The 24,495-nt window shown below is 46.8% G+C and overlaps 1 protein-coding gene across 1 annotated transcript in view; it reads right to left on the reverse strand.

Annotated features, from left to right (window-relative positions):
- The window catches only part of DHX15 (DEAH-box helicase 15), a 57,954-nt gene that overhangs the window by 19,259 nt on the left and 14,200 nt on the right, over positions 1-24,495 (reverse strand). The window contains exons 2-8 of the mRNA XM_044296490.1: positions 19,715-20,051; positions 19,431-19,624; positions 14,823-14,982; positions 14,079-14,297; positions 8,851-9,018; positions 7,871-7,957; positions 7,616-7,765 (exon numbers count right to left, since the gene is read on the reverse strand). Of these exons, the coding sequence (XP_044152425.1) occupies positions 7,616-7,765; positions 7,871-7,957; positions 8,851-9,018; positions 14,079-14,297; positions 14,823-14,982; positions 19,431-19,624; positions 19,715-20,051 (1,315 nt within the window). The remainder of the gene's footprint in view (positions 1-7,615; positions 7,766-7,870; positions 7,958-8,850; positions 9,019-14,078; positions 14,298-14,822; positions 14,983-19,430; positions 19,625-19,714; positions 20,052-24,495) is intronic.

Consider the following 24,495-nt stretch of genomic DNA (forward strand, 5'->3'; position numbering starts at 1 on the left):
CGCTAACCCCTCTGGTGAAAGGAGCCGCAACACTGAAGGGTGGAACCTTGCCCCGGGGACAGAAGTTCAAAAAAAAAATGCAGACGTGCAATTAACACCCTGGAGGCCGCCAATGTTATGCGAGGACCCTCCGGAAGACAAAACCAAGGCGAGCACGGACGCCGGAAGGAACTGGAGGCTGACAAACAGTCAGAGCCCTGACAAGGCCAAATGACCCAACTCCTGTTCCTTAGGGTGGGAAGGGGAGGTACGTAGTGATGGAAGGCCAGATTCTTCATTGAGATGAAAATCAGAGACCGTCGGGAGAAAGGAAGAACGGCCCCAGGGAAGCTCCTACCCCTGGCAGAACCAGGACAGGTTCAAGGGGAGAATTCCGGAGTGCTAAAAAGACCAAGGTCTGATCCCAGGCGGTAAAAGGAGGACGGCATGGAGGAACCGTACGGCTATTCCCTGTAGGAAGGAATTGAGGACCCCGGGTGGGTCAGAGGACGCTGGAAGGCCACACAGTGTCGAACCTATCCAGCCAAGAACCAAAGCCCAAGCAAAAAAAACCCCGATCCACCCCTGCTAAGGAGAAGCGCTCCACGGAAACGGAAGTGGTCCACCAATGTCCCCCCGAGCCGACCAGGTTTGACGGGAGACCGAGAAGCTGCCTGAATGAGGCATGTCCAACCGCAAGCCAGGAATCAATACATTGGATAGTCAAAGGTAGTGACGATATGAGAACCATTGATGGAAGAACTCCGTTAGCGACCGTGTAGCAAAACTGCTTGACGGAAGCAAACAACCAAACCAAGATTAGAGAGAAAAACTTCTGCCTCAAGGAGGAAGAAGAGAAGGGGTGTCCCGTTCCAGGAACCAAACTCCATCAACAGACGCGACAGCACCCCCCGCACATCCTGGCGTGGGGAGTCTCATAGTCTAGTCACGGAATCCGCAGCGAAAAGGCATGACTACATCGGACAGACATGCCGACACCAGTCAAGTATCGAGAGGTAGTGGTACACACCGGTAGCGCGCCCAGGACCAACGGTAGGAGTCACCTGTAGAAGGAGGAATACAGGAACGTCACAGGCCAACAGTCGGTCCAGAACGAGACCGAAAGAAAAAGAAAAAACCACAGAACCAAAAACCCTGCATCACATAGATGAGGGGGGTAGCAACAGAGGAACCACCAAGGTTTGCGGAATGGCCGTGAACCCCGAGCCAGAGAAGGAAGAACGGAAAGAGAAAGGGGGAAGGGGGAAGCCCGTTTCCCATCCGAGACCAGCAGTATACAGAAGTAGCCACCGGATGAAAGCAGGGATGCCATACTCCGCCAAAAGAGGAGCCTATGCAGCGTACGCCACCGAATACGGAGACAGAAGAATCCGTCAACTGACGAAGGAGCCGTACAGGAGGAGCCAGATTACGCAATGGCTACCACAGGACCCCCATACCGTAGAGGAATCCGGTAGAAGCCACGGTACCATACAGCCCCAGGGAAGGAGAGCTAACTTTAAAAACGCTCCACCCGGGAAGGGCGCTGAACAGGAACAACTGCCCAGCAAGCGTCAGGGTAGAACCCCTACCTGTTAGAATGCCCCACTGTAGCGACTGCGAACGCTAGTACCCGCACAGGCTGAACAGGCTGCAAAACTAAACCAGAGTGCCAACCCAAACACTTCCCACATCAGGAATGGTGGAAGAGAGTAAGGAGTCAGTGTAACACTTGGCCCTGTTGGCACGTAAACCATATATGTGCAATGGTGTACGCACCACTACTGATGCGGACAATACCGTTACTGACTGGGACAATGGAAACCCATAGAGATGGGAGTCTCCAGGACACAAGTGGTTTTGGGCAGGAGTTATAATCCTGCCCAAACCCAGCTCCAAAGGAACACAATGAGGAATAGCCACCGTATGTACTGGCGGAACTCATATAGTACTAGAGTAAGCGTACCGAGCACCGTCAAGTACCGACTGTCGCCACGCCCCCAATGAAATAAGCGCAGGCACCTAGAGCCGTGGCGCAGTTGAATTGCAGAATCTGAAGATGTACAGATACTCCCCCCCCGCTAGTGATCACTAGCGAAAGAGAGTAAGGCAAGTAGTAAGCACAATGACGCGCAACACTCCGCCTAAGGAAGGATAGTGCGACAGCCGGACCGTATCCAAACTGGCGCCACAGGCAGACACCCCACCAGGAAGGGGGGTTAATACCCACGGTGAAAACTAGTGCATATGGCAATCCTGTACCTTATGGGAGAGCAATTAGCACCCGAGAAAGGAGGTAATGGATACAGTACCCCTTGTAACCAGTGAGAATGGAAACACTCCACCAATGGAAGGAGCTAATGAATACGGCAGGTACAGAACCCAGTGGAGGTACAATTCCGCCACCTACAGAAGGGGGAATGCACTGAAAATAGTGTTATTGTACCTAGTCCACCTATGGCAGGGGACAAAGTATAAAGGTGAAAACCGGATCGTAGTAGTGCAATTACACCGGCTAAGGAAGGGGGTAATGCCCACGACGAGTGCTGCTGGCCACCGTAGACGCAACCTAAGGAGATTGATTCGGATTCACGTCAAGGCCCGAATCAGTGATTCTCCTCACCCCCCCTCCCTTGGGCGGACCCACTCCCGTGAGAGAGGGTGCACCTGAGCGTGACCCTGGGAGGAAGGAAGGGTGAGTGGAGATATCGAGGAGAAGACGACCTGCTGTGGTCCGCTTGCGCGCAGGTATACGCATTAGAAAATCGCCCCTAGCAGTCGCGGACTGCGCAGTTGGGGCTTATCAACCAAACTACCTGGGGGTGGATTGGGAACAGAGGTCCTGTATACAAAGGGAACCTGCGGAGAATTATCAACCCAACAACCCTAGAGGGTGGATTGGGAATTTCCAGTTTTTTTCCCCCACTGGAATCGCGCAGGTGGGGAATTATCAACCAAACGACCCCATGGGGTGGATTGGGAATTCCAGAGGTTCTCCACAGTATGGCTCAGGTAGATGAATATCGACCAAACGGCCCCGGAGGACGGATTGGGATCCCGCAGAGATCCTTAACTGAATTGCGCAGGTGGAGAATTACGGGAATACTTCAGCTGTCCTCCTGTGAGTTGCGAAGGTGGAGAGTTATCAACCAAACGACCCCGAGGGTGGAATGGGAATTCCAGAGGTTCTCCGCTGTATTGAGCAGGCGGAGAATTATCAACCAAACAACCCCGGAGGGTGGATTGGGAATTGCGGAGGCTCTCCGCTGTATTGAACAGGTGGAGAACTACCAACCAAACGACCCCGGAGGGTGGAATGGGAATCCAGAGGTTCTCCACTGTATTGAGCCGGTGGAGAATTATCAACCAAACGACCCCGGAGGGTGAATTGGGAATTACGGAGGCTCTCCACTGTATTGAACAGGTGGAGAATTATCAACCAAACGACCCCGGAGGGTGGAATGGGAGTTCCAGAGGCTCTCCGCTGTATTGAACAGGTGGAGAATTATGACCAATGACCCCGGAGGGTGGATTGGTAATTGCAGCGGTCCTCAACTGCATTGCACCGGTGGAAAAGAATCAACCAAGCTTCCCCTGAGGGTGGGTTGGGAACTGTCAGAGGTCCTCCACTGGTCCACGCAGGTGGAGGATTATCAACCAAACGGCCCAGAGGGCGGAGTGGGAAACTACGGTAAGAGAGGTCGTCACATGTCCGGGGCATGACACGGGCCCATTTTCGTGCCGCACAGTCAGAGTGGACATGACTGAGTGGAGTAGGGCCTGAATGGAGGCAGACATTTATTTCCAGCTTCATTTAATTTTTTTTTTTTTTACTTTTTAAAAACTGGTCTGCCTAGCCTCAAGTGGATAAGAGGCAGGAAGGAGTTAACAGTGCAATAAGCAATTTTTCTAGGCCATCCAACCCCTGATAATCCGGAGCTGGCCCAACAGAAGTGGCTGGCCGGAAAGGGTTAACCAATAACGACATTAGGTCCAGGGGCGGTGCTGATGGGGGCGGGGCAGCGGCAGCTAGGCGGGAATTATTCGCGCCGGTCCGCCACCCTCCCCCTCTGAGTCGCGGCCTAGCAGGTCGCGAAACCAGGGCCTAAAGTTCCGATGCACAGCCACCCCGGACCCTCCCCCTCTGTACTGAAGTCAGCCGGAGGGTGGAGGGACCCGGAGCGGAGCGCGACACACATCCCGCCTGAGAAGCCGCACCGCGGCCGGGATGACAACAGGGGAAGGAAGCCTATAGGCCCCAAGAGAAGCCGGGGCCTAAATTTGCAGCGGCGCCCGGAGGACCGGGATGCTCACCCCGCGGCCGAAATCGTGACAGCCGGAGGTCCATGTTAAGTAAGTGCCCCGCGGCGCGAGACAACCGCAAGTTGTCAGATGTCCGCGAACGGCCAGGGGCATTAACCCTTTCGGAGCTGCGTGCTTGACGCCTGCTCCCGAAAGTAAAATGAAGGATACTGCAGCAAGTGGACGCCTGCTCCCGAGACGGACTGGGCTCCAGTCTTTTGCCGGAGGTGCCCCGGGAAAAAGATACATTAACCCTCTAAGAGCCGGAAGCAGTCGGCCTAGAGGGCAAGTGAGAGGGGGACCGCGTGTCGCATGGCGCCCGCCGGATTAAACCCCTGCTCTCTTTCAGGGGTCTTGCCATAGTTGAGTAAAGCCCCCTGGCCGTTAACCATAGGGTGACCCAGACTTTCAAAGATGGAGGGAGGGGCAAGGTGTCTTCATACTCACCTAGTCCCATGTACTCACCTCTCTCATCCTCTTCTCTTCACCCTCCCTAAGTGGACCTCAAGGTCACCTTCTCCAGCAGGGTCACCTCCTCAGCAGCTGGCACCGGAGTGGCAGGCGTCTGGTATGGCGGGAGGGTCTTCTCTTTGGCGGACCTAGGTGACCCCTTGGCTGGCGGGATGCAGGGGAGCGAGGCTGCCCTGGTCCACTTTGTCTTCTGTGGGGGAGGCAGCAGTGCGGAATCGGCACTGGCGCAACTCGACCCCGGGAGAACAGGGAGGCGAGGCGACCACTGTTGTCCCATCTGAAAAGGAAGGAAAAAAATAAAATCTTCAGGAGATCCCTGCAGAGCAGGGAGGTCTTGCCTCCTATTGACACTAGAAAAAACTGAAGCTCTCTCTCCAGGCTGGAGGGGGTATAGCTGCCAGGGGAGGAGCTAACAGCTTTATCTAGTGTCAACGCCTCCTAGAGGACATAGCTATACCCAAGGTCTCTGTGTCCCCCAATGAATATGGGCGAGAAACTTCATTTTTCTCAGCAATGCGGGCACATATGAACATGGGACCAACACAGATGCCTTCAGCTGCCAAGTGCACATGTAACAGGTCAGCCAGTGTCCTAGCTACAAATCTGCTAAAGATGCCCTTTAATGGACCGGTCCCGATTAGTGCTTCTGTGGCTGGAATAACTCAAATCCTATATTAAAGGAATTTCCCCATAATCATTATTTTCCCCCCAAAAAAACAATGCCCTCAGCTTGTAAACAGACTACTCCATGGTAAAGTAAACTTACTTAGAAGAGAATCTCAAAGTATTTTAACCCTTTTCTGCCGTCCCTCTCCTCATACCATGTGAGTGCAGGTCCTAACTCTGGAACTACAGCTCACAGAAGCACCACTCACTGTCTCCCAGCACCTCTGCTTCCTGTGCACTGCTGACACAGACTCTCCTCTCAAAGGTCCTCAGCAATTTAGGGACCATGAGAGCGGTGCACAGGAGACAAACTATGGTACAAACAATTATTTTTATTATGCTGTCAATAAAAAAACATTGATGTCTGCCCCACCAGCCACTAGAGATGGATGCCCAGCCCAGCTGCTTCTCATATAATAGTTATGTCCCCACAGCTGGAGGTGCTCTGACAATGCAATTAAAATGCAGCTCACGGAGCATGCTCACCCTGTGCAACGGGGACAGGGAAACCTAGCACTTACCACAATACTGTGCATGCTCAACCGCCAGGAAAAACTACAAGGACACGTCCAGTAGCCATAAGGAATCAACTCTCAATTGCTTACTTTGGGGGGTTAGGTATGGGCAAATTATGTCATGTAGAAAACTCAGCATCTTTTCATACTTACGCTTTCATATAAAGCAGCTACTGAGCCATCGGCGAAAAGTTGGGAATACCCTTTAAAGGGGTTTTCCAGGATTCCTCAAGATAGGTCATCAGTATCTTAGTGCTTGTGAATGAGACTGAGCTGCAATACCAAGCACAGCACGCTACACAATGTACAGCGCTGTGTGTGGTAAGCATGGAGAAAGCCGCGGTGCTCACAGGAGTGTAATAACCCTTTTCCCACAGTTTAAAGGATCCAGGGTTATGAAATATCGGATGCCATGTATTCCAGGTCCTTCATTAATTAAAGGGAGTCTGTCACCAGCATTTCACTTTTTTAACCCTTCCCACAGCTCCCTAGCATGCTTACAGTTAACAAAAACGTTACCTCTGGCATCAATCCTGAACTTATAGAACCATCAAGGAATGGGCATCGCAGTGCGCATGCGCAGGCCAAAGGAATGAGTGCACAGGCGCGGGATATCGGCAGAACAACAAGTTAGTAGAAAGGCAGTCAGAGGGAAAGGATGGGTGGGCGGAGGGTAGGAAGGGGCGGGGGGAAGCAATAAAAAAGGCTGAGCTAGCAGGGCACCTAAGAGAGTAACGCCGCCCCTGGGCACTTGCGAGCCCTTATTTGCATATCTAAGGCTACTTTCACACTTGCGTTCAGAACGGATCCGTCTGCATTATTTTGTAAAAAAAAATTTAAGTGTCAAAGTAGCCTCAGACGGATCCGTCCAGACTTTACATTGAAAGTCAATGGGGGACGGATCCGTTTGAAAATTCAAACGGATCCGTCCCCATTGACTTACATTGTAAGTCTGGACGGATCCGTTTGCCTCCGCACGGCCAGGCAAACACCCAAACGCTGCAAGCAGCGTTCAGGTGTCCGCCTGCTGAGCGGAGCGGAGGCCAAACGCTGCCAGACTGATGCATTCTGAGCGGATCCGCATCCATGCATTAGGGCTGGACGGAAGCGTTCGGGGCCGCTTGCGAGAGCCTTTGAACGGAACTCACAAGCGGAGCCCCAAACGCTAGTGTGAAAGTAGCCTTATAAAGATAGTTTTTGATGGTTCTATAAGTCCAGGATTGATGCCAGAGGTAACGTTTTTATTAACTAAGCATGCTAGGGAGCTGTGGGAAGGGTTAAAAAAGTGAAATGCCGGTGACAGACTCCCTTTAAGCTGAGTGGATGTGATGCTTATAAATTGCAGCATTGGGGGACACACTGTAGTAAGCAGAGCAGTCATTTCTATGACAGTGCCACTTGCTGGATACATGAAGTCATTGTCTCATACTACACACTAAGCAAGAAAAGCCAGGGAACGAGCAGCAGGACCACGCAATGAATACTGACACATGGGGAAATTAAATTACTATGGAGATGGAAAGAGGGCTAGAAACGCGATTGGGGCACAAAAGAAATAAAAAGGGGAGACGAGAATAGGCCATTAAGGATAATATCTTCACCCACTACAGTTTTTAATTAGCTCCTGTGTTACTTGCAGATTTCAACCCCTGTAAAAAAGGGAAATAAAAAACACAACCTACCTGCATTTCTGTTTTATACGCCTTCTCTGTGTAAAGTCTGAAGCATTTGCCGGGCCTGGTACGACCAGCACGACCTGCTCTTTGCTGTGCGGAAGCCTTGCTGATAGCAGTAACCAGAAGAGACTCTACCCGAATTCGAGGGTTGTACACCTATTCATGCACATAAGAGCCACATTAACACATTCCATAACGATATCAAAGTGAAAGTCACAGCAACTACAATTTCCTACATCAGTGATAAAAAGGTCAATGTACCTTTTGCTTAGCAAATCCAGGATCGATCACAAATACAACACCATCAATGGTTAATGAGGTCTCAGCGATGTTAGTGGATACCACAACCTAAAAAGTGACAAGAGGAAACTTAGAAAATCATGGAAAACAGATTGCCAATGTTACTTCCATACATATTCAGTTACCACATTGTGCAGGTTTTTCTTTTTCACAGATTTTTTTTATTTTTAAGTAATTTGCCCACATTTACTAAGTTTACACCTGCATTTGTTGCAAATGGAGATACGACCTGTCACTGCCCATCAATCTTATAAAGTGACGAGTGGGTGTGGTCTGGAAGAAGATGTAGTTTCAGCTCGATTTATTAGCATCAACCCTACCAGACAATATGCCTGGTTTAATATGGTTCATCATGTTGACCTCACCACTCCTACTTTTACGGGAGCTGTCTTACAAAGACATTCACAACATATTAACCCTATTTGGGCATATGGACTAAATAGCGAAGGCTCCCTCACTTACAAGAGAGGAGAGAGCATCTAGGGATACTTTCACACTAGCAGCAGCCTTCTCCGGCGGGTGAACAGCCTGCCGGATCTGTGTTGCCGTGACCCCGTAGTTTTATTCCAGCCGCCTCTCTGCCAGACCTCCGGCCTGCCCCCATTATAGTCAATAGGGCTGGAGCTGCCCTCCGGCGGCACAAGTGAACTAGTGGCAGCACGGAAGCGCCAGGCTGTCCACCCGCTGTAACAGCCTTCTGGAGAAGGCTGCCGCTAATATGAAAGTAGCCTAACAAATAGTGACCATCGCCCTGTGAAAGAGACATCAAACTGTTGTACTGTGCTCGGCTGTCTGTCAGTCCCATGAACCTGGACTGGTGTGGCAGTTTACAGGAGACACGTCCCTACCCCTTCCCCCACCCTTTAGTGAGCCAGTGGATCATTGCCATGTGCCAATCTTGGGGTGATCCCCGTTCTTGTTCTCTCTGCTCTTATACTCACTTTCCTTCCTATTGCACCACTGGGTTTCTTGGGTGGAGGGGGTTCAAATATTCTCTGCTGTTGCTGGGGTGGAAGGGTAGAATATAGAGGGATGATCTTTATATCCCCAACTTCAGGTCCCAAGTCATCAATTTCTCTTTTTATCCTTTTGCACGCTTCATCAATTTCCTAAAGGACAAAAATGAAACATAGAAAGGGGAAAATTAATTCAGAAACAGCGGTCATGTGGCATGTACAGGTGAAACTCGAAAAATAAGAATATCATGCAAAAGTTTATTTATTTCAGTAATGCAACTTAAAAAGGTTGAACTAATACATGAGAGACTCATTACATGCAAAGCGAGATATTTTAAGCCTTTGTTATAATTTGGATTATGGTTTACTGCTTAAGAAACCCCAAAGACACAATCTCTGAAAATTATAATATTACATGAAATCAATTTAAAAAAAGGGTGTTAAATAGAAAAATGTAGGACCTCTGAAGAGTATAATTATGCATATGTATTCAGTACTTGGTTTGGGCCCCTCAATACGGCGTGGCATGGATGCCATCAGGCTGTGGCACTGCTGAGGTGTTATGGAAGACCAGGAGGCTTCAATAGCAGTCTTCAGCTCTTCTGCATTGTTTGGCCTCATGTGATCTTTCTCTTGGCAATGCCCCATAGAGTCTCTATGGAGTTCAGGTCAGGCGAGTTTTCTGGCCAATCAAGCACAGTAATCCCATGGTCATTGAACCGGGTATTGGTACTTTTGGCAGTGTGGGCAGGTGCCAAGTCCAGCTGGAAATGAAGTCACCATCTCCATAAAGCTGGTCTGTGGAATAAAGCATGAAGTTCTCCAAAATCACCTGGTAGACTGCCGAGTCGACTCTGGACTTAATGAAACACAGTGGACCAACACCAGCAGATGACATGGCTCCCCAAATCACAGACTGTGGAAACTTCACACTGGATGTCAAGCATCTTTCATTGTGTGCCTCTCCATTCTTCCTCCAGACTCTGGGTCCTTAGTTTCCAAATGAGATGCAAAAGTTGCTCTCATCAGAAAAGATGACTTTGGACCACTGAGCTAAAGACCAGTTCTTCTTTCTTTAGCCCAGGTAAGACGCTTCTGACAATGTTGTTCAGGAGAGGCTTGACAAGAGGAATACGACATTTGAAGCCAATGTCCAGGATCCGTCTGTGTGTTGGTGGCTCTTGATGCAGTAACTCCAGCCTCAGTCCACTCATTGTGAAAGTCCCCAACACTTTTGAATGGCCTTTTCCTGACAATCCGCTCCAGACTGCGGTCATCCCTGCTGCTTGTGCACCTTTTCCTTCCACACAACTTTCTATTATTGTGCTTTGATACAGCACTTTCGGAACATCTAACTGCTTTTGCAAATACCTTTTGAGGCTTTCCCTCCTTATGGAGGGTGTCAGTGATGGTTTTCTGCACAGTCTTTCCCATGATTGTGATTCCTACGGAACCAGACAGAGACCATGTAAAGGCTCAGGTACGCTAGTATGGACTAATTAGCTGACTAGAGTGTGATACTTTGAGCCTAGAATATTGAACCTTTTCACAATATTAAAATTTTCTGAGATTGTCAATTTGGGGTTTCATAAGCTATAGGCCATAATCATCCAAATTATAACAAAAGGCTTGAAATATCTCGCTTTCCATGTAATGAGTCTCTCTCATAAGGTTCACCTTTTAAGCTGCATTACTGAAATAAATGAACTTTTGCAAAATATTAACATTTTTCTGAGTTTCCGCTCTAAACTCAATGCTCTCTAGGCGGTCAGCTTAGGTTACAGCCCAACAGTGGAGCCGGCCGCACAAAGTCACAAAGCAGCCAAAGGACCACAATTAGAACAATAATGAAAAGCTGCAAGGAATACTAATGTACCGATCTCTGAACAACAAAAGGAACAATGAATAAGGGAGGTATATAGGTAATCTGTTATGGCAGACACCTTTTAAGAGGTTACCCCATGAAAATCATTTATAACCTATCCACAGCATAGGTGAAAGGTGTATCAGATTGAGTGACCAGTGTCATATCGGCCACACATGCAAATTACCACTCCATCCACGCCAGGCCCCAGCAGTCAGATCTCAGCCCTTAGGACATCATAGACTATAATGGGGTCCGTTATGTTTCCACTCAGAAGATGATTTTTGAGCGGAGACAGAAGTTGTGCATGCAGAACTTTTGTCTCTGCTTCAAAATCATCTTCTAAGCGGAAACATAACGGACCCCATTATAGTCTATGGGGTCCTAAGGGCTCAGTTTGGCATCAGTTATGTGCCTTTCCGTTATCCTGCTCCTAAATGGAGCAGGAGAACGGAAAGGCTGAACAGTGATGTGAATGAAGCCTTACACATTAAAACAAGATACACTGTATGGAGGAAAGTATTAGGGAAACTCTGAATCATTGAATTCGGGGGGTTTTATTCAAGTCCCATTGTCAAAGGTGTATAAAATCCAGGCATTTGTGAAGGAATGGCTCGGTGTGAAGAGCTCACTGAATTTGATCATGGCACTGTAACAGGATGTCACCAATGTTAGTCAGTTGAGGAAAATTCTCTCAGGATTCCAGCACCAGCTGTGAGAGGGATTATTGCAAAGTGGAAGCGAATAGGAACCACAGCAACTTTGTGTAGACCAGAAGTTACAGAGCAGGGTGGCCCAGTGCTCAGGAACATCAATGCTCTGACTTAACAGCAGAGTCCAAACCTCCTCTGACATCAGCACAAAACTGTGCACCAGGAACTTCAATGCATGGGTTCCAAGCCTTACATCATTGAGCACAAGGCCAAGCACTGGACTCTGGAGCAGAGGAAACGTTCTCCTTGAAGTGAAGAATCACATTTCTCTATCTGCTGGCCTGATGGACAAGTCTGGGTTTGGTGAATGTTACCTGTCTGACTGAATTGCATCAACTGTAAAGTCTGGTGGTTGAGGAATAATGCTGTGGGGTTGTTTTTCAGGAGTTGGCCTAGAAGCCTTAGTTCCAGTGAAGGGAAATCTTACTGCTTCACCAAACCAAGACACTTTGGACAAATGTATGCTCTTCTGTTTCAGCACGACTCTGCCCTAGTACACAAAGGTCCAAAAAGCCATGGTTTGGCGAGTTTGCCTTGGAAGAACAACTGAACTGCAAAGAGTCCTGACCTCAACCTTGAATACCTATGGGATGGACTAGAACACAGACTGTGAGCCAGGCCCCTTAACCATTTGTATCTGACCTTACTAATGCTGTTCTGGATGAATGTCTGTGGCAATTTTTGTCCACACAAAAAATTTATAGAAAACCTTCCCAGAAGAGAGGAAGCCGTTTTAGCTGCAAAGGGTGGTCAATGAATAATCTGATCGTGCTTGATGTACCCTCAAGGCTATGTACACCTTTGGGGGCAATTGTTTTTTATTATTGCATTGTACATCTTTAGAGCCAAATCATTTTTTCTATTGTTTTTTTAATTAAAAATAGGGAGGCCTTTTTGTGTAAAGAGCTTAGATCCTCTTGTAGCTGCCTGTGGATTCTCTGTCTTTTCCCATCATCTGGGGAGCAGACGGACTCCTTTTCTCTGCTCTCTCACATTATAATTAACACGCCCATCTCATTAGTATTCACTTCGCTGGGCGGTATTTTCCTGTCCCCGACATTCGGAGATCCTGCGCATGCGCCCGGCACCCTCACTCGCCGGGATCACATTGCGCCAAGTGAATACTAATGAGATGGGTGTGTCTAAGGATCCGGCAGTTGGGACGCGGCTGGGTACAAATGCGGCACAAAGAACGCCCCTTGGGCAGAAAGGACAGGTGATTATAAAGATTTTTAACGTTTTACAATGCGCACAGGGATAATACTTATATGAATTGGAAACTTATTATAAGACCTAGGGGGGGGCATATAAAGAGCTAATTATGCTCAGAAGGCCTGACAGTGTCCCTTTAAAGCTCAGTCCTTATCTTTCAGATAAGAACGGGGCTTCAATAAGTGTTTATGACCTCCTAGTGGTTTAGAGATCAGGCTTAGAGGCACAACTGAAAGTACCAGTCACACAGCAAGAAAAAAACTGTTAACCCATTGTGACAGAATGTCTCAATATTTTTAATAAAGGCCAATTGAAAATGATTTTAGCCAAAAAAAAAATGAGTAAAATGCAATCAAAAATTGCCTCCAAAAAGGTGTACATAGCCTTTAAAGGGATAGTCCCATGTTATGCTATGGCCTCCATGTTACCCAACAGATTTCCTTCTGTCAGTTCTCCTTAAAGGGAATCGGTCATCAGGTTTTAGCATATTAAGCAGTTACCATTGCAATGTACAATAAACTACTTTCTTTACAGCAAGGGTCTTTTTTTTTTCATGTTGTCATTTAGATTTTAAAAAGCAATTTTTCAGTTATAATGAACCTTCAAGGTGCCCAGAGGGGTGTTATTCCTCTCCTCTAGAGCCCAGTAACGCCCCCCCTGCAGTGCCCAGCACGCCTCCTTAAATACACTTCCTCCCACAGCTGAGCTGAACTGCGCCGCCCCCTCTGCTACATCATATATATTCAACAGATGAACCTTGCTTCATCCTTTCTTGTGCATGAAATCTTGCGCAGCCGCAGTATTGCCGACTCCAGCGGCTCCTGAGGCAAGAGCGCTCCGATTATGTCACTGGGCCCGGCGTATGCCCAGTGACACTATTGAGGCTGTTGTCGATACTGCGGCTGCGTGAGATTTCATGCGCAAGAAAGGATGAAGCAAAGTTCGTATGTTGAATATAATATATGACGTAGCGGAGGGGGCTGCGCCGTTCAGCTCGGCTGTGGGAGGAAATTTATTTTGAGGCGGCATGCTTGGGCTTAAAATTAAGGCTGTCTGGGCACTGCAGGGGGGCGTTACTGGGCTCTAAAGGAGAGGAATAACGCCCCTCTGGCCTCCTTGAAGGTTCATTAGCATAACCGAAAAATCGCTTTTTTAATCTAAATGATAACATTAAAAAAAAAGAAGACCCTTGCTGGAAAGAAGGTAGTTTATTGTACATTGCAATGGTAACAGCTTAATATGCTAAAACCTGATGACAGATTCCCTTTAACAACAGGTGGCTGGGAGTGTCGCTGTGCAAGGAAATCCAGTTAACACTGCAGCTTCTGAGGATGAAGAACTGAAGGCTTGTATGAGTGATATACCATCAGGAGGGAAAAGGCTACCAGCACAATAATAAATAGCTGTAAGTTGGTGACACAAACCTCTTGGCCGGTAAGGAAGAGCAGAAGATCTCCCTCCTCCTCTTCACACATATGAATCTGAATGACTGTACGAATGGCTGCTTCTAGATAGTCTCTCTCGGGCTCCGGAGTGTAAAAGATTTCTACAGGATGTGTGCGACCAGGAATAGTGAGGAGAGGACAGCTATCGAAGTAAACTTGAAACTTTCCTGCATCAAGAGTGGCGCTCATGACTATAACCTGTGGAAAGAAATTGGACGAATGAAAACAAAAACTAAACCAGAAACAGCATGGAGAAATTGGTAAATCACACAGTCATTTAAAGCGAGCAAATTCACTGTTAATCCGGTCACAACGCCTCCGCTGAATGCAACGATACTATTCAGATAGCATTCTGTTGCTTCATTCTGTAGAAAAGGTATTTTACGGTCATATGCAAATGAGCAATTAAGTTCACCGAGGGCGGGCCTAAGCCAGTCTGTACTTATTTGCTCCACCCCTTCCTCTGCGAGCTCCTCTCTCATTGACTGATAGAGCCATGTGAAATGAGTATGCAGAAACCTGTCCCCATTTACCAACAAGGAGATGAAGGGGCTGGCAGAAGGAGCAGGGGAAGCAAGGGTTCTCAAAGTGGCTAGGGCCTGCCCCCATCACATTATATACTGCTCATTTCTATGGCTATGACCACCCTGAAAGCCATCAGCGATGGACACCAAAAACATGGACCCCAGAACAGCACGAAAGACAGCAATAAGATCTGCTTACCTTTAAATCATTCCTTTGTCGAACAACCTCTTTTAAAACACCCATTAAAATATCTGTAGCTAAAGTTCTTTCATGGGCTTCGTCAAGTATGACTACACCATAGCGCTCCAACAAGGGGTCGTTCATTGCCTCTCGGAGTAACATACCATCAGTCATGTACCTACAGAGAGAGAGATACATTCAGCATAGCTCCAATTTATTGTACATTCTATTACAGCTAGTTACCTACCCCATATAGGTGTGGCCACGGGGCAAGCATCAGGGGCAATTTCAATAGTGGAAATTGACTCGTAGTAAGTTTTAAGATAATGGGGGGAGTAAAATGATTTTATAGATATATAAATTAGCCAAGTAAGGTGCCCAAGGCGTGGTTACTTACGGTTAAGGTGCCCAGCACCACCTGCATCCAGGAACCTCCTCCTTGCTCACAAAGTTACAGTGCCGTAATCTCGCGATGCGCAGTTCATTCACTGAAGCTGATGCCAGCAAAGGGAACAAACACTCTGCCGACACTGCGCATGCGCCAGCTTGCGCATCGCGAGATTACGGCACTGTAACTTCGTGAGCAAGGAGGAGATTCCTGGATGCAGGCAGTGCTGGGCTCCTTAACCATAACTAACTACGCCTTGGGCACCTTAATTGGTTAATTTACATATCAATAAAATAATTTTTTAAGCAAAATAAAACCAGATATATGGGACAAGTATATTGCGGACATGCTAGCGGAGATCTATCCGTGCATGTCGGCTGCTCTATAGGGTAAAACTAAGTGACAGATTCCCTTTAAAATATGATTCACCTCAGCAAATGGCATTTATCATGTTAATTGAAGGCACTTACTAATGTATGTATTATCCCTATTGCCTACTTTGCTGGCTGGATTCATTTTTCCATCACATTATACACTGCTCGTTTCCATGGTTACGACCACCCTGCAACAGTGGCAGTGCTTGTGTAGGATAGGCAAAAGCACCAGCCTGTCTGGTGGCCTGGACCGTAAGAGCGCACACAGGTTGGTGCTTTTCTCTATAATGTGCAAGCACCACCACCAGTGAGGGACTGCAGGGTGGCGGTAACCATGGAAAAAAAACAGTGTATAATGTAGGGTTGTTTCGATACCAAAATTTTGATTCTGTTTCGATACCATGCCAAAAAAATAAAATGCCAAAAAAAGCAGAGTGCATTCCACATTTTATGGAACGTCCGGCCCATAATCGAATAGTCCGATCCTATTTTTTTGGGGAGACAAGGTGACAAAAAAGGAAAATAGCACGGTTTTTATTTTTTCTGTTACGGCACTCACCGCATAGGAGATTTTTTAAAATAGGCTAATAGTTTGGACTTTTCGGACATGGTAATATGTTTATTAATTTTATATGTAAAATTGGGAACAGGAGTGATTTATACTTAATATTTTGGTGTGTTTTTTTATTTTATTTTTTTACTTTTTATTTAATAACCATTTTCCCCCTTAGGGGCTAGATCCTGGGATCTTTTCATCCCTTGTCCTATTATCTATTAGGGTGAATAGGACTTCACACTCTCCCTGCTGCCCTGTGCATACTGCACACAGCAGCAGGGAAATTACTATGGCAGCCAGGGCTTCAGTAGCGTCCTGGCTGCCATGGTAACCGATTGGAGCCCCAGGATCACACAGCTGGGGCTCTGATCAGAAGCTGCCACTGCCGCCAATGAGAGGAGGTGAGGGGACTCTGTGGCCACTGCCACCAATGTTTTTAATACTGGGGGGGGGCCGCGGCACACTGCACCACCAATGATAATTGATAATTAACAATTAAGGGAGCTGCGATCAGCTGCAATTAACCCCTTAGGTGCGGCACCTGAGGGGTTAATTGCAGCGGACACCGCGCCCTGTCAGAGGTCGGCTGTATTTGTAATGTATTAAACGTTAGTTATAATTGGTGGCACAGTGCGCTCTCCCCTCTTATCTTCGTTCCCATCGGTGGCAGCGGCACAGGGAGGAGGGAGAGACTGCAAACCAGAAAATTCAATACCCGAAACAACCCTAGTATAATGGGATGGAAAAATGAATCAAACCAGTAAAGGAGACAATATGGATAACAATACATTAGTAAGTGCCTTGTATTAACTTCCTGTACATAAGTGCTATTTGCTAAAGTGACAACCCCTCGTAGACGTCCTGCCTTTTGGGAGCAGATACATGAGCTATAGATATATGGACAGGAGCTGACCCTATTGCCTTCTATGGGAGATTTTTCTAGGCATGCTCTGTGACCTGTGCAGAGGTCAGGAGGGAGTGATAGCTGGGATATCATCTATTGTGAATGGTGGATTCTGTATTATCTATACAGAGGTGTTACTTAATGTGTCATTAATTCTGCCTGTGGGGATAATGGCTACTGAAAAGTTATCTGTACAGAACAAGCCTGCTGGCAAGTGTAACATTTGCAGGATCATATACATTTATGTTAAATACAGACAGTGACATGGGAAAAAAAAATCAAATTTAAACAGTAACTTATTTATTGATGACACATTGCCTTTAAAATTCAATTTCCAAACATTAAATACACAAGAAAACATTTGTAGTTCCATATTCCTCACTAGCGAGATTACACCTTACAGCTAGGGGTGTAATTATTAATTAACATAATTATAGAGACTGCACAAAGCAGCCTTATTACCTGCTGTCAGCGCACAAAAACGGTACTAAACAGTAAGCTCTAATAAGCTGTTCTTACTGAAATAGAGCCAATACAAGTTGTTATGCTAGCTGCCGCTGAACTAAACGCAGCAAAAAATTAGAAAATGGCTAGAAAACATGCAAAACAAACTTAATTGCTCAGTATTCCAAAGAGCCAGAAACAAGAAAATCAATCAGTGGCAATGTTACAAAGCCTGCGAACTCCACACTACACCCTCTTTGCTCATTAGAACTTTTTTTATTTAAGCGATACAAAAATCAACTTAAAAGATTATTCCCCGAACTGGATATTTAGACTGTAGCACAGGGGTCAGCAACCTTCAGCACTCCAGATGTTGTGAAACTACAACTCACAATATGCTCCATTCACTTCTATGGGAGTTCTGAAAACAGCTAAGCAAGTGTGCATGCTGGGAGTTGTAGTTTCACCACAGCTGGAGTGCCGGTCCCTGCTGTAGCATATCTACAGGATATGCCAACTCTGGGACCTGCCCTCAAGAATAGGATGTTGTCACACACAGCCAGGAATAGAGGGGTTTTCTCCTCTGTGGCAAAAATAACCTCACCACTGGGTTTTGGAGGGGCTTGTTGGTCAGCCTTTTGCCTCAGGATTATGGCCCATATAATAAAACCTTGTTACCCCTCAGTAAAAACGCTTGTTTGTGTCTTTTTCCTATGTGGTTCGGCAAATGGGATTTACCAAACAAGACGCTTTCAATGAAAGTATGCACAAACGGATACGGTCATGCAATTTGTACATGCTTTGAAGGAGAAAGTAGACCGGCCCACACAGCCTAAGGCCCCATGCACACGGCCGTTGTTCAGGGCCGTGTGCGGGCCGTGGAACCGCGGCCTGGATCCCTTCCTGTGAGCTGGAGCGCACGGCGTCACTGGTTGCTATGACGCCGTGCGCTCCCTGCTGCCGCCGCAATACAGTAATACACTGGTATGATCTATACCAGTGTATTACTGTACTGTGCCGGCAGCAGGGGGCGCACGGCGTCATAGCAACCAGTGACGCCGTGCGCTCCAGCTCACAGGAAGGGATCCAGGCCGCGGTTCCACGGCCCGCACACGGCCCTGAACAACGGCCGTGTGCATGGGGCCTAAATCTGTGGAACTGTTTTGGGCAGGAAAGCCATGCTTGCAGTCGGTTAAATGTGACTTCCATGGAATTCGGGAAACCCTACTAAGATTTTTGGATATATTGTCTTCTGTCCAGATCAGAGCCATCCAGGGATGTATAATTTATGGGGATATGTGGGGTTTTGAGGTGTTTTCTGTGTTTTGGTAAAAATGAGTGTTTTCTGCCTGTGAGTAATTAAGTTAGCCTGTTGTGTTTGTTAATTGTATCACAGGCAGAGCCCATTGTGTGCACGGATGACACATCCTGCACTGACCGCCACAGATTATTGGGACCATTTCGTGTTGCCCTTTTTTTAAATGAAGAAATACATTTTTACATCGGTGCTGGATTTTCACAATTTTGGATTACTCTGGATAAGGCCCACGTCCTGGGAACATATGGGCACTGAGGACACATCGCGGACTGATTGCCCACCTGTCTGGCTTTTCTTCCTTTCTTATCCACTGGATAGGTGATGAATACTAAATTTAACGGAAAATTAATACAGTCCACGATGAATACAAGGGCCATCTGACAACTCTGCTAGGGCATGTTCACATGTGACAGATTTGCAGTGAACATTTCTGGGACCATTCCATACATTCTAATGGGGTTGACGAACATTTCCGCAGGATATCTGTGACATAAAACCACAAAGAAGCAGTCCTCTGACTAGAGGTGTTGCATAAAGCAACTCCCTATAAGGGACCAAGGTGGCATTCCCAGTCAAACAACACTAGGTAGTCAGTATCCCCTGAAATGAAGTGGAAGGTTTCAGTGTTAAGACTGTACTTACTTCAGAGTTGTTTTCGCACTGCTGCAGTCTTCAAATCGAATAGAGTAGCCAACCTCTTGGCCAAGCATAACATCCATTTCATCGGCAACTCTCTGAGCCACGCTCATGGCAGCCACTCTTCTGGGCTGGGTACAGGCAACGGCTCTCTTGGGACCAGGTAACGACCTCATGTATTCTACACACCACTGAGGGATCTACAATATAACAGTGCAGGAGTTTAGCACACTCTTTATGTTACCAAGAACAGTCATGAGACTGCATAGCTAGGAGTCAAGGACTCTTACCTGTGTAGTTTTTCCAGAACCCGTCTCTCCCACCAAGACAAAAGACTGGTTCCTTATGAGAATATCTGTAAAACGTTCCTTGTACTCCCAGACAGGCAACAGCAGACGCTTCTTCAGGATTTCATAGTACCGTGGTGTGTGGGGTAAGTTGGTAAATGGATTGACGCCTTGGGGAAGTGCTGCCGGCTTCACGGCCTGTACTCCACCAGCTGAGATAAATGGAGTGTTCGCCGTACTACGAGATTCTTTATCTTTGTCTCTATCCCGCTCGCGATCACGGTCTCTGTCACGATCTCGGTCCTTTGAGCGGTCATCTCTATCGCGATCCCGGTCCTTCCTAAAATTTCAGAGATATTAGACGAGATTAAAAGCTTGTACAGGTTAACACCAAGTGAAGAATCACGCAAGAGATAAGCAATGCCACTTAAATGAGTCTTCTGAGATCCAGCTGGCCCTGCAAACTCACTTTACTTACACATAACTCGCCTGTAAAAAAATAAGTCTGCAATATACTTACCATCTCAAAGTTGTGTGGATCAGAAGCACGGTCACTCTTCTGAAAATGCAGATTCCATCGGTTTGTGGCCTGAGCTATAGACGAGTTGTCACCATCACAGCCCAGGACGGGAAAGGTGCTTTGGACAGAACAATTCCCCTCCCTGGAGCATATGCAAACACCTGCGCATACCCCATGGGGGGGGAAATAGTTCTCGCCCAGTAAACAGCACTGCCTCCCTCCTGAGCTGCAAAAGTGACGTCAGCAGAAGCTGGATTTTCAGAAGAGGAGCAAAGCATGACTGGGAGAAAGACATCAAAGTTAGGTAGAAGTCTAAAATCAGCCATTGCCAGAGGCTTCCCTCTCCCCAGTGAAACACATAGGTTTGTAGAGTAATCCAAACAACTGCAATTTCATATGAATGGCCAGCTGAAGATGCATCTTCTCTGTGAGTGACCTCCAGATTCCCCCCACTTACAGCTCCGCTATGATCCTCCCAGATACAGAACTTAGCAGAAGCACCATTGGGACTCAGCAACTAGCTGCTGCTCCTGCTTGAAGTTTTTGGTGAAAGATTCAGCTAGTAGTCAATGACCGGATCACTTTAAAAGGAACCTGTCTCCAGGATTTTGTGTATAGAGCTGAGGACATGGGTTGCTAGATGGCCACTAGCACATAGAATGTGTCGACAGATAAGAACCATTTGGCCCATCTAGTCTGCCCAATATACTGAATACTATGGATAGCCCTTGGCCCTATCTTATATGAAGGCAGGCCTTATGCCTATCCCATGCATGCTTAAACTCCTCCACTGTATTTGCAGCTACCACTTCTGCAGGAAGGCTATTCCATGCATCCACTACTCTCTCAGTAAAGTAATACTTCCTGATATTACTTTTAAACCTTTGCCCCTCTAATTTAAAACTATGTCCTCTTGTAGCAGTTTTTCTTCTTTTAAATATTCTCTCCTCTTTTACCTTGTTGATTCCCTTTATGTATTTGAAAGTTTCTATCATATCCCCTCTGTCTCGTCTTTCTTCCAAGCTATACATGTTAAAGGGCTTCTGTCACCCCACAAAAGTAATTTTTTTTTTTTTGGGTAGTTACATTACTTATAGCGCGATATAGGAGAATATAATCTTGTCACTTACTTTGATGCGGCCGTTTCTTTAGAAAACGAAGTTTTATAATATGTAAATCCGGTCTCTACCAGCAAGTAGGGCGTCTACTTGCTGGTAGCCGCAGCAGAAAACCGCCCCCTCGCCGTGTTGATTGACAGGGCCAGCCGTGATCTCATCCTCCGGCCGGCCCTGTCAGTATTTCAAAAATCGCGCGCCTCTGTTCATTCGGCGCAGGCGCTCTGAGATGAGGAGGCTCGTCTCCTCAGAACTCCCTCAGTGCGCCTGCGCCGATGACAGAGAAGACGTCATCGGCGCAGGCGCACTGAGGGAGTTCTGAGGAGACGAGCCTCATCTCAGAGCGCCTGCGCCGAATGAACAGAGGCGCGCGATTTTTGAAATACTGACAGGGCCGGCCGGAGGATGAGATCACGGCTGGCCCTGTCAATCAACACGGCGAGGGGGCGGTTTTCTGCTGCGGCTACCAGCAAGTAGACGCCCTACTTGCTGGTAGAGACCGGATTTACATATTATAAAACTTCGTTTTCTAAAGAAACGGCCGCATCAAAGTAAGTGACAAGATTATATTCTCCTATATCGCGCTATAAGTAATGTAACTATCCAAAAAAAAAAAAAAATTACTTTTGTGGGGTGACAGAAGCCCTTTAAGGTCCTTTAACCTTTCCTGGTAAGTTTTATCCTGCAATCCATGTACCAGTTTAGTAGCTCTTCTCTGAACTCTCTCCAAAGTATCAATATCCTTCTGGAGATATGGCCTCCAGTACTGAGCACAATACTCCAAATGAGGTCTCACTAGTGCTCTGTAGAGCGGCATGAGCACCTCCCTCTTTCTACCGGTAATGCCTCTCCCTATACACCCAAGCATTCTGCTAGCATTTCCTGCTGCTCTGTGACATTGTCTGCCTACCTTTAATAGAAACATCCGCAATACCCAGTCCCCATAGCTCTGTGTGCTTTTATTGTGCAAAAAAAATAAAAATATTTGATCCATATGCAAATTAATCTGAGATGAGTCCTGTCCCTGACTCTGTATTTACATTTAGTCAGTTGACTACTGATTGCCTGCTCAACATGTACATTATGATTTTATTGATCTCAGTTTACTTAATTTAACTTTTAAAAGTGATAGATATATTTTGTGCAATCTTAATTCTAACCTACTAAGTTAAAACTTTCAACAGTCGACCAGTTTTGTGCTGTACTTCTGTTAATTCTCTTGTAGTATTTGCTTATATTAGAAAGGCAGCGTTTTACATGGCTGTCTACTATATGTCTCTATATTCGCTCTCTGAGCTATTGTGATGGCGCTGTTGCTAGCTGTACTGCCTACTACCTAATTTTTGTCTATATCTACTTGCACATTATTGCAACATGTCGTGCTACTTTGTGGCTGTAGTGGCAGCTATTAGTTCGCTACACTGGCTGTGATCTAAATGCCTTCTATTTATGTTCGGATAGTCAGCTTGGTCTCTAATAACGGCACGTTCACTAGTGAAGCTATCTATCAGCTACTCAGTAGCTAGCACATTAATTCTAGGTCGGCTGTGATCTAAAACCTAATTACTGCCCCCCGTCATGTTTCGCCATATACATGGGCAGGGTATTTAAGAGTGTAAAATGAACTGTCCCTGACTCATCTCACATACAGGACTCATCTCAGGTTAATTTGCATATGTAATCGGGTTTTTTTTACACAATAAAAGCACACAGAGCTATGGGGACTGGGTATTGCGGATGTCGGCAACCCATGTCCTCCGTTCTATACCCAAAATCCTGGTGACAGGTTCCCTTTAAAGACCTACCATTAGTAAAAGACATCTTCTATGAGATCTGATCACTTAAAGTAGCAGACTGAAGGCCTAATGCATATTCTAATGCTGAACATGTCCTAATATTATTTCCATCAGATGTGGTGCAGTCATGGAGCCATCGGATGGCTGAAAATCATAAGGCTACATTCACATGAACATAGTCTCCGTGTCTGTTCCGTTTTTTCTGCAGATAGGATGCGGACCCATTCATTTCAATGGGTCCCCAAAAAATGCACACAGCACACCGTGCGCTGTCCACATCAGTATGCCCGTTCCGTAGCCCCACAAAAAAAATAGAACATGTCCTATTCTTGTCCGTTTTAGGCATTGTTACAATGGATTCGCCAAAAAAAGAAAAATAAATGGATGGCATACGGATGCCATGCGTTTATTTTTTTGGCGGATCCACAATTTGCGGACCGCAAAACACATACAGTCGTGTGCCTGTAGCCTAACTCAAATCTCTGGTACCCAACATCTAGGCCAACTGGGCCCAAGTCCTGATTCACGCGACCTCACTCGGTGATCACTATGTTGCAGCCAGTTCAGGTCAGCGGAGCTGAAGTGCCCGTGTCTCCCGGACCGAGCACGGTAGTGTGAATCAGCCCTCATCTGCAAATACTGCCCATAATCAGCAAATACGACTACCTATCCGGCTGTCTGCACTTGAAGTTTACAACGTTCACTGTGAAGCATTCTTTTATTCTATGAATCAGTACTATTATGGTCAGGGCTCCAGACTAAAAAAAATATCAAGGAGCCATTGGCTCCTAACCTGAAAAATTTAGGAGCCAAATGAAAAAAAATTGTCACCAAACTTAAAATACCGTATTTTTCGCCGTATAAGACGCACTTTTTCTTCCCCCAAAATGGGGGAGAAATGCCCCTGCGTCTTATACGGCGAATGCAGTCAGTTTTACATCGCTGGCAGCGATGTAAAGAGAGCGAGGACTCGGGGAGGGACTGGGAGGAGGAGCTGGGGCCGGCAATAGCGGCGGGGCGGTGCAGTCACTGTACTATAGCCCCGCCCCGCCGCTCCTGTATACTAATAAAATATGTCATATTCAATGAATGGTTATTAAATATGCCCCTTTATGCCTAATAGTACCTTAAATCCTAAGCTCATCCGTACAATGCAGGCCGGGCGGGCGGCAGCGTAACTCCCTGATGTCACGTTTATGAGTGAAGCAGGCGGCGCAGGCAAGTGACGTCAGTGAGTGACGCGCCGCGCCGGCCGCCCGGCCTGCCGGCATTGTACTGAAGCGCTTAGGATTTAAGGTACTTTTAGGAATAAAGAGGCATATTTAATAACTATTAATTGAATAAGACATATTA

The sequence above is a fragment of the Bufo gargarizans genome, chromosome 1, assembly GCF_014858855.1.
Source record: "Bufo gargarizans isolate SCDJY-AF-19 chromosome 1, ASM1485885v1, whole genome shotgun sequence".
NCBI lineage: Eukaryota > Metazoa > Chordata > Amphibia > Anura > Bufonidae > Bufo > Bufo gargarizans.